Below are 16,425 nucleotides of genomic sequence, written 5' to 3'. Positions count from 1 at the left end.
CATATTTATAAAATCAGGTTTGACAAGGGACATCTTATAGGGGAAAGTGTTATAATCTATTTTTGTTTTTAGAAATGCATGCTTCTCTCACACGAACACCCACATTAATGAACAGAAATACAGTTACTGCATTTGGCCCTGCCTATGCTCTACTTTATTTATGTAGTTAAAATATTTATCTCTCTTCTCATCCTATGCTTGAGTCAGCAAATTATTGAATGCACAGTGGCAAAGCAACTTCTGGTATGTCTGGATGAGACGTCCTTCCTGCTTTTTTTCATTTGGGCTTCCAACCTGGTTACTTTGATAAAACAGCTTTGGAGAAACTGATAGGTTCTTCAGTCATAATTAAAATGACAACATCCACTATTAATAAAATGAAATGGCAAACAAGGAAAACATCTGCAAGAGCAGCAATTAAGTATCCAGCTGAACTGATCTCTCCTCCCAAGTGCCTTTTGAATAAGGAAGCCTTGCAGCACATTTTAAAAGCCATTGGGGATGTGCTACTCTATCTCCCTCACTTCCACCCCAAGCAGAAGTCAGGTGAACCAAGACCATCTCATCCACCCAGGTGTCAGTTATAAATGCCAGGTTGCTTCCCTCCTCCATCTTGGAGGATGGCTGTTTTCCTTATTGCTGGCCTGGCATTAACCAACAAGATGCTGAGAATGAATGAAGAGCAGTTGATCCTCTTCATTCAAGTTGGGTTGCATCTACCTGAAAGTTAGCCCTTAATTCTTTCCATCTTGTCCTTTACTGTTAATTAATTTCCCACTACTATACCTATCCTGTGCTACCATGACTTGTTTCAGTGTCCCAGACTTACTTTTTTACTCTCATAGCCCACACTCTGTGTTCGGTACTGCGTGTTTAGAGAAGAAAACCGCTTAAAGTGATTATATGCCTTGTCTTTGCTGGTGATGCAGGGCAGTCAGAAAGACATTCCAGCAAGTGAGGTCAAAGGGGAGAAAAGAAAAAAAATATAAAGCCTTGCATGGCTTGGGACCACAATACCAGATGGAACGCCTCTCCCAACACAAACCTACCTGTACACTACACTCAACATCAAAGGTCCTCCTCCGGGTGCCTACCCCGATGGAGGCTCGGAGGATGGCAACGAGGGAGAGGGCCTTCTCAGTGGTGGCCCCCAAATTATGGAATTATTACCTTGACAAGGTGCGCCTGGCGCCAACCCTGTTATCTTGTCGGTGCCAGGTCAAGACTTTCCTCTTCTCCCATGCATTTTAACAGCATTTGAATAACATGTGTTTTTAACTTGCTTATCGGTTTTTATGGGTTTTAATGGTTTAAATTTGTATACTTGTTTTTAATGTTTTTAATTGTTGTAAACTGTCCAAAGAGCTTCAGCTATGGGGTGGTATAGAAATGCAATAAATAAATAAATAAATGTTGGCAGATGGATTTTTTCTTTCTGTCTCTTGTTATAGAGCAGAGAAGAACAGGCCCATTTTTTTATTTAAGATTGGATTAAGATCATCTTTAACTGACATCTTTAACTGATTTATTTTCAGGTGCTAAAGGAACTACAGCATTTATTTCATTTATTTATAAAAGCACGTATATACCGCCAATTCATACAAAATAACGTGGTGTACAACAACATACACAATAAAATATAAAACACCATAAATCAGTAAAAATCAACATAAAAATTTAAACAGTTACATAGGCCTGTCTCCATAAAATGGTATTGAAGAGGCGCCTGAAGATCAAGCATGGAATCTCTGCTGGAAGAGTGTTCCATGGCATCGGCTTGGCGACACTAAATTCTTGACTTCTAGTGGAGGCCAGTCAAGCTTCTGTCACACAGGGCACAACCAGCAGTGCTCCTCCGGATAATTTCAGTGATCAAGCTGGGACATAAGGGCTTAGGCAGTCCTTTGAGTATCCTGAACCCAAGTTGTTTGGGGCATTTTGTATGTTAATTCAAGAACCTTGAACCTTGCCTTGTAACATATGGGCAGCCAGCGCAAATGTTTTACCAAAGGTACCACATGCTCTCAGTTATCTGCCCCTATCAGAAGCCTAGCTGCTGCATTCCATACTAGCTGGAGCTTCCAGACCAGGCCCACAGGTAGCCCCATGTTCCAATAATCCAGTCTCGAGGTTACCAGCTTATAATTATAATTATTTATTAGATTTGTATCCCACACCTTTGTCCAAAGGAGCCCAAGGTGGCAAACATGTTGATACTAAAACAAAACAATTTAAAAACTGTATTCTAAAAACAGCCTTCTAAAAACAATTAAAAACAACCTTCTACAAACAGTTAAAAACTCCTAAAAGCAATCATTTGGTCTCAGACTAATAATTTCAGAGTTGCCAGGGACAGGTTGCTTCCACATGACATGTTTAGGAAAGACAATGAAAAGCAACCTTCTAAAAACAGTTAAAAAATCCTAAAAACTATCATCTAATCTCAAACTGATAATTTCAGAGTTGCCAGGGACAGGACTTTCAGCTATCGACTTCTCTGGTAAATAGGAATGTTTTTACGTTTCTCCAGAATGTTAGTAGAGAAGGAGATAAATGTGAAAATAAGGTCCATTAGTTCCAGTGGAGTTGCTTCCACATGACATGTTTAGGATGGAGAGGTTAAGGGTAAGCCGAGTTTCTCCAGATCAAGAGGTGCAAGCATCCAAGGCATGGGTTGGGTGGTGAGTGATCAGTGCAAGGATGCTACATAAGATGCACTTGGGTGTTTTATTGGTTATTATATTATTTAAAACATTTAAAATAATGATTTAATTTATTTAAATACTATTTAAAACATTTAAACTGCCTTCTGTCTCACCTGAGGCATCAGACAAATAAATCAGAAAAGTAATTGATAGTATCAATATACTCCAAGTAGAGAATCAAGAGACAGCAGATGATTGAATACCAGTTGCTAGGAGGAAAGCAGCACGTAGGGAGAATTCGGTTGATTTCCCAACTTTGGATGCAAATTATTCAGAGTATTGGAGGTTTTGCAGAAGTCTGCTACAGTCAAATGACAAACTTTATGCTCTGTGTACTAATCCTAGTATCAGAGGTGGTACGCCTCTGAATACCAGTTGTGAGGAGAATGCTCATGCCCTCATGTCCTGCTTGTGGGCTTCCTACAGGCATCTGGTTCACCAATGTGGGAAACAGGATCCTGGACTTAATAGGCCTGTGGTCTTATCCAGCAGAGCTCTTAAGTTCTTAAAACATCAGCTTATCAAATAGCAGGGAGTCAGGCATCATCTTCTTCATATTCATCATTATCATCATACAGAGACAGATAACCAATAGGCAAAAAGTCTGTCAGAACAAAAAAAAGTCTTCAGTTTGGATCAGAGTATCACTAGGGAGGAGCCCAAACAGACCTTCTAGTAGGGCCAGCCCTACCATTAGACAGAGTGAGGCAATTGCTTCAGGTGGCAGATGTAGGGAGCAGTTGTGGAAGCCCCCCCCCCATTTCTCCTGAACTCCCTGCCATTCTTTTCTGTTGGAGATCAGCTATGTGTGCCACAAGCCTGTCATTCACCCCTAAACAAGCCTGTTGCCTTCAGGTGCACTTGAGGACACTATCCTGTTGCCAGTGCTGAAGTAAGATTCAACTGCCAGTCGAATCAGTTTGTGTACACGGAATGGGGGAGCATCTTGTCCTGCTTCTGGGATACAGCGTTCCAGGGCTTAGGCATAGCACACAGATGTTGGTGCAAAATGCAGTGGGACTTCTCCAGATCATATCAGAGTGGGCAAGCTTATATGGTAGGAGGCAGATCTTTTAAGTATTCTGGATCTTCAGGGCTTTGAAAGTAATGGGGGGGAAATGAAATGGACTGCCTTCAAGTCGATCCCGACACATGGCAACCCTATGGATAGGGTTTTCATGGTAAGTGATATTCAGAGGGGGTTTACCATTGCCTCCCTCTGAGGCTAGTCCTCCTCAGCTGGCTAGAGCCTGCTCGGCTTGGCACAGCTGCACAAGCCAGCCCCTTCCTTGTCCGCAACTGCCATCTGGGGGACAACTGGGCTCCTTGGGACTATGCAGCTTGCCCATGACTGCACAGGTGGCAGGGCACATAACCCCTGAGCCACTCACTGTGGGGGTGATCTTTAGCTGGCCCTTTACACCCAGGAAACACGAGGTGATTTGAACTCACAGACTCTGGATTCCCAGCCAGGCTGTCCTCCCCACTGCTATACCAGCTGTGCTTGAAAGTAATAGCCTGCACTTTAAATTTTATTCTTTATTTCTTCAGTGAATTTTTATACCACCCTTTTAATCTCCACGGTGATGCACATAAAAAATAAGGTATGACAATAAATACATAGCATAACAGTGATCAATAAAAGAGCAGAATAAAGAACAGCTATATAAAATATTCCATCAAGTTTAAAGGCCTTGGAAAATATAAAGGTCTTTGTCTGACACTGAAAAGACATTTGCAGTACAATCCTATATGCATCTACTCAGAAGTAAACTTCATTGGGTTCAGTGGGATTTAAATCCCAGGTAAGTTTGTGAAGTATTGCAGCCACTATCCTGTACTCCCTCAAGAGGAAGTCCTATTGAATGGGACTTACCTCTGAGTCTACATGCATGGGACTGCATTGAGAGAATTCCATAAGTGAGGTTCCACAACTTCCCCTCTCCCCGTCACAACCCATCTCATCTAAAATGGCAGAGGCATCTGAAGGAGGGCCTCCCTACAGTGGCCTTCACCAACTTGGTGCTCTCCAGTTGTTTTAGACTACAACTCCCCATCAGCCCTAGCAAGCATGGTCATACTGACTCAAACTGATGGGAGCTGTGGTCCAAACCATCTGAAGGATGCCCTAGAGGATCTAAGTGCATGTGGGCCTTGAAATGGACCAGAAGCCAATGCAGATGGTGGAGAAGTAGGGCCACATGTTCTGCATAACTGGCTCCAGTCAAAATACTTGTGTTACTTGCATTCTTCAGCAGATGAAATTGCTGGGTGATCTTCAAAGGCATCCATCTGTAAAGTGCATTGCAGTAATTCAGCCTTGATGTGGCTAAAGCATGTGTGATGTTTGTTCATGAATTGGTTCAAATAACTGTTAGGTTCTCTCTTTCTTTTGATGCAGATGCTGATATCTTTTATAACCACCATGTCACACATATCTGCCTCAAAGATAAGAAGTGGGAGGTCTGCATCAATACAGGCTCCTCAGACCAGTTTGACATTGTTGTTCTCACAATGCCTGTCCCACAGATTCTTCAGCTTCAAGGGGACATTGTGAACAGTAAGGTTATCATTTCGTTTTGTTTTACTTATTTACTTACTACATTTATATTCTATAAAGGAAATTCTGAAGAGACAACTGCAAACAATTCCAACAAGTAAAAAAGGTGGAAGTCAGCAGAAGAAGCCAGTGTGGCTCCACAAAAGCTTAGAGATTACCCGAAAACAAAAAAGGACACATACAGGAAGTGGAAGGAAGGCCAGACCACAAAGGAAGAGTACAGACAGGTAGCGCAGAATTGCAGGGATAGCATCAGGAAGGCTAAAGCTGAGAATGAGCTGAGGTTAGCAAGAGATGCTAAAATCAACAAAAAGGTTATATTCAGATACATAGCATAGTAAAAGACAGAGAAAAGAAATGGTGGTGCAGCTACTCAGTGAGGATGGTAAAATGATAACAGATGACAAAGAAAAGGTAGAAGTGCTCAATTCCTTGGAATTGTTGTTGATCACAAGCTGAATATGAGCCAACAATATGATGTGTTTGCAAAAAAGGCAAATGTTATTTTAGGTTGCATTAACAGACGTATAGTTTCCAAATTGTGTGAAGTAGTAGTTCCCCTCTGTTCGACACTGGTTAGGCCTCATCTTGAGTATTGTGATCAGTTCTGCGCACCGCACTTTAAGAAGGATGCAGACAAATGGGAAACAGATTCAGAAGAGGACAACAAGGAGGATCAGGGGACTGGAAACAAAGCCCTATGAGGAGAGACTGAAAGAACTGGGCATGTCTAGCCTTGAGAAGAGAAGACTGAAGGGAGATAGGATAGCACTGTTCAAGTACTTGAAAGGTTGTCACACAGAGGAGGGCCGGGATCTCTTCTTGATCATCCCAGAGTGCAGAACGCACAATAAAGGGCTCAAGTTACAGGAAATCAGCTTTCAGCTGAACATCAGGAAAACCTTCCTAACTGTTAAAGCAGTATGACAATGGATTCAATTCCCTAGGGAGGTGGTGGGCTCTCCAACAGTGGAGGCATTCAGGAGGTAGCTGGACAGCCACCTGTTGGGTATGCTTTAAGTTGGATTCCTGTGTTGACTGGGGGTTGGACCTGATGGGCTTATAGTCCTCTTCCAACGCTACTATGCTATGATTCTATATCCTGCATTTCTTCTGAGGAACTTAAAGCTGTATACACGGTTCTCTTCCCTCCTCGCCCCTTCAATTTTGTCCTCCCAAACCCCCTGCAAGGTGAGGCTCAGATAAAGGAGCTTAAGGTCATCCACTAAGCTTCGTGGCTGACTGAGCATCTGATGCCAGGTCTTTCAGGATGTAATCTAACACTTTCACCACTACACCATACTGGCTGTCTACCAATTGATGCTGACATTGTGAACGTTGCCATGTGCTGTTTTTAATTTAATTTATATGTGTTTATATGTAATTTAATATATGTGTTAAAGGTCAGGTTGAACTGACCTACTTTGAGCTCGTTCTGTCTTGGAAAAGTTTTATATGTTTATTGTCTTTATTGTAAGCCATCCAGAGAGTTTTTACTGAAGTGTGGCAAATTCTCTAGTTAAGGTCTTGCAGTATTTTAAAGTCCAGATTCTGAACAGTTGCATCTATGTCTGTGATCCTATTGTAGTTTTGTGATCTTACTTTGGTATAGAGTAGTGGCAGATAGCAACTTTGGAGAAATCCTAAGCCACAACAGGATGCACTTGGATGCCAAACCCCCCCCATTAAATCCTACGACGCCCCACTACAGACAAGTGTCTGCTAAATGCTCAACTAATATCTCTTATCATATAAGGAAAATGGGGGGGAGGGGGTAAGGCAGAACAAACAGTGTGGTGTGAGGGAGAGCTCTGTTATGACTGGCAGATCAAGCTTGTAGACAACAAGGTTTTGCCTAGACTCTCTAGACTTTGGGAGAAGAAAGCAAATCCCTTTTAGTTCTCCCTTCCCAATCAATTTTAAAGGCAACTAGCATGGAAATCCCAGAAATTTATCTGCAATTTGTGCACCTTTCACATGTATGGTATTTTCAGAACAGTTGTCCACCAAACACTAGGGGAGATTAAATGAACTGTCCTTGCAGAAAAACCATTGTAACGATCCTGAAATATGGCTGGATTCATCCGCTTAGGAGGGGCTACTGAGTCTTAAAATTTCATCAAATTCTTTCAAAACTTAAACAAGTTATAGATGTTTCTTTTAAAAAAAATAAAATCAAAATATAAATGCCCAGCACAAAACCTATTTTCCTGAAATTGGCAGGCTTAATTCACTTTGGAGGGCTGCTATAGCTGCATTAGAGTTGCCAGGTTCATGGCCTGAGACTGATCCTGTATCTTTAGGAGAAGAGAAAGTCAGCCAAGTGCAGGTGTTCTTGCAACACTGTAATGGGAAAAACCACAAGGAGGAATTCTCCCTTCCCCCTGCACAACTTTTAAAGATACAGAAGACCTCTTGTTTGCCAGGCCTGGCCTCCAAGAGGTCTTCTGTATCTTTAAAAGTTGTGCAGGGGGAAGGGAGAATTCCACACTGTGGTTTTTCCCATGACAGTGTTGCAAAAACACCTGCACTTGGCTGACTTTCTCTTCTCCTAAAGATACAGGATCAGTCTCAGGCCATGAACCTGGCAACCCTAACCTGCATACATATGCTTGTTTGGAAGTAAATTTTATTGACATCATTGAAGGATATGTTCAGGTAAATGTGCTTTTAAGAGAGAAGATATCAATATACATTGATGTGCACCGCCCTACTTGATGTGCACCGCCCAGAGAGCTTGCTATGGGCGGTATAGAAATTGAATTAAATAATAAAAATAAAAATAATAATTCCTTTTAAAGCACATCTACATTTGGTTATTTTGATCTGTTTTCCAGGTCTCATAATAAAGGAAATGATAGTGTCATAACTAGAAATGCTCAAGACACATGTAGTGATTTCTGTGGTTGCTTCTGGCTCTTATAATTGGGGTGTTAGCATTTCAACATTACTCGCCTATTTTTATTTTTGTTTTACATGTTGCTTTCATGCCTAAGCTGCTCTCTCATTTTTAAGTTTGAACTGACTTTCCTTGACATTTTCCTTTACCAGCTTCACCTATGTGCAAATATTACTATTGAGATATTTTTCTCAGAATGAATGTGTCAGTAAACTTTTTTATTGCTTTCAGTCAACAGCTATTGCAACTTTCCAGTGAGCAGAAAATAGATTTCAGAAACACAAACTCCCAGAGATTCAGTTTCAGAATAAGAAAAGCCTTCAAGTTAAAATTTAAAAGCAGTGAACATAGTAAGTTTGTTGAATTAAATTATCACGATGACACTCAATTGCTAAAGTTAAGTTTCAAAAGAAAGAATATTTTTAAATGCTTTATGTTTAGCATTTCCTTGCATTATATTTCCCACGTATGGAAAAAGTTTGGCATTTGAAGGGTTAGCAGTTAATGAACCTGGAAGTATTTCACATGTTGCACTGGAACCAATCTGGCAGCAGATGAGGCAATTCTGTGCTAAGCTGCAATATTTTAAAGAAACAGTGGATGGCAGCATTCTAGTGGCCTTTGAAAATGGCAAAATCAGAATGTCCTTAAAAATTTAAGATAGATTAAGATTGCTGTGAATAAATGTCAGCTATTATTTGAAGCTGAATTTTGGCCACTAAATTGATGTTTTCTGTAATGATAAAGCATTTGTTGGCTCTATAAAGTTTATTTAAAAATGGAAAAATGTATTGGGAAAAGTAATGTGAAGATTCTTGTTCGGGAACGTAAGATATCTCTAATCTTATAAGGAAAACGAGGGGGCTGGGCAGGAGGGGGTAAGGTAGAGCAAACATCAGTGTGGGGAGAGAACATAAGATTTGAATCTTGCACCACATTTATAGCGCAGTCCTATACATGTCTACTTGGAACCTGGAAGTAACAACCACTCATTTCAATGGGATTTACTCTCAGGTGTGTAAGGCAGGGCTAGCCATTGTGATCTGCAGATGTTCCTGGACTGCAACTCCCATCAGCTTAAACCAGAATGGCAAGTGGTCAGAGACAATGGGAGTTTTATTCCAGCAGCATCTGGAAGACACTCACTTTGGCTTTCCTGGTGTACTGGATTGCACCATCAGCCATTACACGGGCTGAACTGTGTCCATACTCACCCTTGATGAATTGCAGCTCAGGATACTCTAGAAAACCATTGTGGTTGAGGTGACACCTAGGTGATCAAAATATGAAAGCTCCTTCTGTGGTAATAGATCTGTGGCAGCTCATTTACACATGTAGGCTACTGCTTAAATGCTCGTGAGAGCAAAATCATGTGTAAACAAGCCCAAGGAGTTTTTTTTACAGAACTGCAAACAAATGTCAGAGGACTGGGGATTATATTTCATTTCAGTAACTGTCCTCCACCCCAGCATTCCGCAGTCTTGATGTTAAGGCTTCCCTGAACTGGAATGCATGAATGTCTCACCAAAGGTAACCTCAATATGTGTCCATTCCTTAATTTTAGTGCATAGGGCAGAGGCTTCCAAACTGTGGCCCGTGGGCTTTGTTCAGGTGGTCCACGGCATGTCCACATCAAATATTCATATTCAATTTCAATTGTGTTTTATTGCTTCTTTTATTGTATTGCAGTGTTTTATTGCTTCTTTTATTGTATTGTATTGTATGAAATCTGAATTGCAATACATTAAAATACAATATAAGAAATAAAAGAAACAATAGAAATGCAATTAAAAACCATACAGGACCTAGCACAGCACAATTGCTACACAGGGCAGGAAAAACATTAAGTGGTCTCCCAAGACTCTCAGCAATTTTCAAGTGGTCTGTGGGGAAAAAAGTTTGGGAACCTCTGGTGTAGGGGATTAATGACACCTCCATATGCAGCCCCTAACTTCAAGTTCACAGCCTTGTCTACCTTTTCTTTTACTGAAGAGGAAAGTACTCTTACCCCCCCCACACACACACACACATACCATTTAGAGATTTTGGGGTGGTATACTCTGTTAAACGTCAGTGAGAGGTGAGAAATTGAGCCTCTTCAAATAGTAGTGGATGTTGGTGTTATACTGTGAGTGAATGCTTTCATGTCCTTACTCTATATAAAACTACCTTCCCATTTTCAAGGCTTCCTCCCCATTTTTTCCTCTCCTTCATCTATATCACTGTGAAAATATCCCAAGCTCTGTGTGACTCCCAGTGCTTATTATCAGAATTTGTTTTGGAAACTGAGCAAACCTACCTCATACCTTATTTGAACAATGTTGTTAGGATTGAAGAATCTGGGATACTAAAGCAAAATCTCATAGTGTAATTCTTTTTTAATACTATACTCTGTATGTTTTAATGGTGTTGTTTTTAGTTGTAAGCCGCTCTGAGTCCTATTGGAAAAAGGGCGGGGTAGAAATAAAGTTTATTATTATTATAAAATTGTATAATTCTCAGTCAATTATTTTATAAAATTGTAGAATTCTCAGTCAATTATTTTTCCTTCCCATTTTAATGTATGGTTGAGGATGAAGTGGAGTAGTCAAGCGGTCATCTTCACTGAGGAAAAGGGCAGATGCTGAGGCTGGCTACTCAAGAGGAATAAGCAGGTATCTTCTGCTTTTATTTATTTATTTATTTATTTAATTATTTGATTTATATCTCGCACTTCCAGCAGGAGCCCAGGGCGGCAAACAAAAGCACTAAAAACACTTTAAAACATCATACAAACAGGCCTTAAAATACATTAAAACAAAACAACTTTAAAAATATTTGTTAAAAAGCTTTAAAAACATCTTAAATAAGAAAGGTTAAAAAAATATTACATAGGGCCCCTCTTTACGGCGCTTCGTTTTACGGCGCTTCGCTAATGCAGCAGTCTTAATTAGATGCAATTAGACTAAAGCCCCACTCATACGACGCTTGTTCCGCTTTTACGGCAGTTTTCGGGCGTCGCACACCATTCTATTCAATGAGTTATGCTTTTCTTCGCTTTTCAGCGGGGGTCTGGAACGTAACCCGCCGTATGAGTGGGCCCTACTGTATTTAGGGGGGGAAATGCATTATATTGCAACATGCAGTTGTCCCACTCAGTTGGGTGTATAAGGATGTTGCAGTCTGCATAGTGGATTGGGCAAGATCAGCCTTTCTTGATCCAGATGTTTCAGACCACACCTCCCACTGGCTATGCTGTCTTTGGCTGATGGGAGTTGTAGTAGGGCAAGACTGTCTCCTACTGGTGCATTCCAAATTCTTGTTTGGCCACTTGTGCAGTAGGGTTGCCAGGTTCAGGGCCTGAGACTGATCCTGTATCTTTAGGGGAAGAGAAAGTCAGCCAAGTGCAGGTGTTCTTGCAACACTGTCATGGGAAAAACCACAGTGTGGAATTCTCCCTTCCCCCTGCACAACTTTTTTTTTTTTTTTACAATAATTTTTATTCAAATTTTCATAAAACATACAAAACAAAATCATAAAACATTCAAAGACAAAAAACAAAACAAAACAAAAATAATTAAACAAAAAAAATAAAATATTGACTTCCCATTTGTCACAGATCAAATCAGTTATAGGTCTACAATATATAACAATCCTGTCTCTTAAATCATATTATAAAATCACTTTCCTCCAGTAGTTATCTTAATTAATCATCAAATCTCATAAACTTTACTTTATTCTTTCCACAAAAAGTCAAAGAGAGGTTTCAATTCTTTAAGAAATATATCTATCAATTTTTCTCCAAATAAACATGTCGATTAATCCATCTCGTTAATAATTATAATAATCTTATTGTCATAACCATAGTCCAAATAAACATCTCGATTAATCCATCTCATCAAAATCTGTTAGGTTCAATAATTTCAATAGCCATTATTCCATTATCCCTATTAGTTCCATCTTTCATCTTCAATAGTCCTGTTAGGTCCAGTAATTTCAGTGTCCAATCTTCCATTATCAGTATTCCATAATAATCTTGCTGTCGTAGCCATAGTCATATAATAAGAGTCTGATGGGAATTTCCTCTATCCCAAATATTTTCTTGCCATCCATTCTGAATAAGTTGCTGAAATACTGTTGTAAAGTCATATCTCTGTTCTTCTTTTTCACAAAATGCACTGGCTCATCTCTTGAGAGTTTTTCTATTGTCACATGGCTGCAGTTAATTCCATAGATTTTCTCTATATCAAACTCCATCACGTCATTCCAGTCCAAAAGATTATCCAAGCCATTGATAACTTTATCTCTAATATCTTCATTAATTTCTTCAGAGATAACGTTAAATTCCAAACAGTAGATTTTATTTCTAAAATCCATAAACTCCAGATCTTTTTCCAATTCCACATTTGTTCCAATCTCCAGGGCTTGTATCTTCCCTTTATTTTTTCTTTTCTCATCTCTGATCTCATTCTCCTCTCTCACAGGATCCCCTATTTCTTTAAGCTCCTGCGTCATTTTGCTCAGTTCCATTTTCAGCTCCTTACTACCCTGTCGCAGGGTTTGTTTCGTTATCTCAATCTCATCCATTATTTTCTGAAACATAGTTACTTCCAGATTCTCAGCCACTTTCTTGATTGCCATTTTTAAAACCATGAAAACAAAGCAAAACAAAAATAAAGAAGAACCACTTCTTATTTCAGCAACAATTGGGTTAATATTCCAGGCTTGATGACATCACAGTATAAACAGAGCAACCTGCCCTATCTCTCCATGTTCAAGAATGCAAAACAAATTTAGTTCCCAGCATCAAAACAGTTAGTGGCGTCGTGAAGAAGCAGATTCGTCAAAATAAAATAGACCAAAAAGAGAATAGTCCCAGACAATATAATATTCCTCGGAATAGAAATCAGGAATAGAAATCCCTCTTCTGTTTATATCTTTAGAATGCACTTCCAGGACAGCTTTTTGCGACAGAAACAGAGATAAGCTGTTAATTTCGTGAATAACAGAGAAGAGTTATAGCTCACCCAGAAGTTGTCCAAAGCCGATCAATCTGACAAATCTCCTTTTGCTGCAACAATTTAAACCAAGTAAAAAAAATAATAGAAAGAAGGGTGCTTGCCTGTTAGTCCGTTCTCTCTTTAAAGAAAAGATAAACGTATCGCTTAAACAGATAGAGCTTGTTCGGAAGTCCGTCCGGCATTGTTGGCTGGACCTTATCTCATATATTAATGAAATCCAGTCCTCCCAACAAAAACAGGCTTTTGAGGTTGATCTCTACGTTTCTCCCTGCCCGGGAGAAATTTCATCAGTCAAAAAAAAAATGTTCTGACTGATTTATATCTGAATAAGCTTCTTTTGAGGCGGGAGCCCGTCCCAAAAGCAGGCACAAGCGAAGTCACCCTTCCCGGAAGTCCCCCCCCCGCACAACTTTTAAAGATACAGAAGACCTCTCGGTTGCCAGGCCCACCCTCCAAGAGGTCTTCTGTATCTTTAAAAGTTGTGCAGGGGGAAGGGAGAATTCCTCCTTGTGGTTTTTCCCATTACAGTGTTGCAAGAACCCCTTCCACTTGGCTGACTTTCTCTTCTAAAGATACAGGATCAGTCTCAGGCCCTGAGCCTGGCAACCCTATTGTGCAGTGAACTTCCTTGACAGAGAGTATTACCATGCAACCAACCCTTCCAAAGTATGCAGTGATACTACTTGTGGCTTTGTGCATTCATTCCCTCTGCAGTTTTCTTTGTGTAACTGTTCCCTTTCTGTCACATGGGCTTTCCTTCACCTCCACTTGCCTGTTCATCAGAAGGTAGCTTGCGAGAAGCACAAGATTGCTGTAAACTATATGAAACAAAAGCATGAAGAGTTGCTATCCAGCATACCATCTGCTTTCTGTGAAAACCATGTGGCTGAAAGAAATCATTCTAAAAGAGCCATGACATATGGGGGCCCTGATAAGGAGGAAGTGTAGCACTTGGTTCTTATATTCATGCTTGCAGGGTATGGTCTGAAGGCACATGAGGCTACCACCTTGCTGAAGCTAAGCATGTCTGGGTCTGGTCAGTGTCTGGATGGGAGACCACCTGAAACCACATGTATGCTGACTTGAGTCCCTTGATGAAAGAAAGGTGGGATAGAAATGTAAGAAAATAAATAAATAAAAATAAATAAAATGCAATTGACCAGACTACTAGGGGAAGCTGAAGCTATGTATGGAATATATCTTAACATATTTTACTAGTTGAGAGCCCTGTATTCCTGAAGCACATAAAACACCACCTACTTCCTTAGACGTTTCCTCCTGGTTAAATACGTGTTTCACTGAGAATCTGTGTGGTGTAGTTAACAGAGGCTGGGCTAGGACTGAGGAGATTCAGGTTCAAAAACATGATGTGCTGTGAAACAAAGCGATCTTGGACTGGTTCTATACTCTCAGCCTAGCCTACCTCACAGGGTTGTGTGAGAAAAATAATTGGGGTTGCTGTGTGTGCTCTCCTTAACACTAGGGAAATGGTGAGATGATGATGATGATGATCTTCATACAGCAAGGTATAGGTTTTCCCCTCATATTTCAGTTTAACAAGCTTTAGCCCCAGCAAGCATGGCCAGTGGCCAGGGAAGATGGGAGTTGCAGTTCATCAACACCTGGAGGGCCAAAGGTTCTCCACAGATGGTTTAGAACCTTAATATCGTGAAAAACAGTCTACACCATGCATTGCATTATCATGGGAATTTCAAAAGGTGTTGGGACTGGCTTGCACAACTTCTGAGCCCCAAATCAAATGTAGGCCAAATGTGTTGTTTGCCATGTCCTTAACTCCTATTTTTGCAGGCCCAGTCAAGCAATTCATTGAGCTTCTCAGGGTCTGAATTCATCTTTTTTGGGTCACATGTTGTTCAGGTCTGACATTGTGCAGGCAGATTTTTTTATTGTTATGTTACAGCGCTATACTTTCAGCTTGACAGGCCTCTTTTAGAATAGGCTTCCTCTTTTAGTCTATAAGCCACTGGCCTGAAGGTCAAAGGTAAAAGGTCAGATGGGTGGAACTTTGTTTATGCTTTAACCCAGAGCTTGGAAAAGTTACTTTTTTGAACTACAACTCCCATCAGCCCAATCTAGTGACCATGCTGGCTGTGGCTGATGAGAGTGGTAGTTTAAAAAAGTAACTTTTCCAAGCTCTGCTTTAACCTTAGGCAACATGAATGGTGTGTTGGACACCCTCAGTCTTGTAGAGCTCTGAGGCAGTTTTCCACCCCCTGCACCCGTGGCAGAATGTACAGCTCTCAGTAGGTGAATATGGTTTGTGAAAGTTGATCTCAGATATACTTTCCAGACATCTCACAAGACAGTGTCTAAACCAGCACATGTTTTAGAACGAACAATAAGGGGAGAAAAACATAGCTAGGATATTATTAGATGGAAGCACACAATCATATTTTCCACAATTGGTCAGCTAATTATTGCCTGGGAGCCCAAAAGTTCTGTTATAACAGCAGCAGTTCTTGTGCAGCATGTAGCTACTGCATTCACAATGCTGCTTTTTAATTTTTGAATAGCATAAAGATGTCTAAAAGGCATCTTGCAGTTTTGACACTGTAACAAACCAAAACTGTTTGGTTTAGGTCAGTTGGATTCCCAGACGAGTTACATGTGTTCAATAAATTTCTTCTGATTGTAAGCTTTTATGTCTTCAAAGTCTACATCATGATTGACATTCTGGGATTCACCGATACCATGATTCTTATGGTCTTGCTTTCTATTAATTATCAGGGTTTCTTTCTCAGCAGCGTCTCTCTAAACAAGCAAACAAAAATCTCCCTAGAAATCATGCTGCTGGGGACAATTCCCACAACCATTTTGGTGGACTGGTTTCAATCAAATGTGTCATCTTTTATCAGCCTATATGGAACATGGGTTTTTGTGAAGTGAGCAGCTGAACATTTCCCCATGGGCCAAGATCTAAATTCAGCACACCACTGTAAATGCCATAAAATCCTGCAGATATTGTAACAGTGCAGTAGATTGGGATCAGTGCAACCTTGGGTGCTTTATAAATAGGAATAACCATTAGGATATCGGCACAGGGCAAGGAACTCAGGTGATTGATTCTCCATACCAACAAACGTTCAGTATAAGGTGACCCAAACAGCTTGCTGTGGGTTACCTGTAGACACAGGAGTTGTACTGTTCTGTTCCTCCTTTATGTACTAATGTGGAGATGCCCTGAGCATACCTTCAGATGTGGAAATTCAGTGTTGTTCCTCCTGGCTTTTTGTGCATCTT

At 40.4% G+C, this 16,425-nt stretch overlaps 1 protein-coding gene across 4 annotated transcripts in view; it reads left to right on the top strand.

The window, feature by feature from the left end:
* RNLS (renalase, FAD dependent amine oxidase) overlaps window positions 1–16,425 on the top strand; it is a 174,266-nt gene that overhangs the window by 7,420 nt on the left and 150,421 nt on the right. For all 4 annotated transcript variants that reach the window (XR_009763971.1, XM_061635398.1, XM_061635399.1 and 1 more), the window contains exon 4: window positions 5,107–5,265. Coding sequence is in view for 3 of the 4 variants with exons in the window: in XM_061635398.1 (XP_061491382.1) it covers window positions 5,107–5,265 (159 nt within the window). In the remaining variant the exon portion in view is untranslated. The remainder of the gene's footprint in view (window positions 1–5,106; window positions 5,266–16,425) is intronic.

Source organism: Rhineura floridana, chromosome 7, assembly GCF_030035675.1.
Source record: "Rhineura floridana isolate rRhiFlo1 chromosome 7, rRhiFlo1.hap2, whole genome shotgun sequence".
Taxonomy (NCBI): domain Eukaryota; kingdom Metazoa; phylum Chordata; class Lepidosauria; order Squamata; family Rhineuridae; genus Rhineura; species Rhineura floridana.
This window is presented reverse-complemented; position numbering and strand designations above follow the sequence as displayed.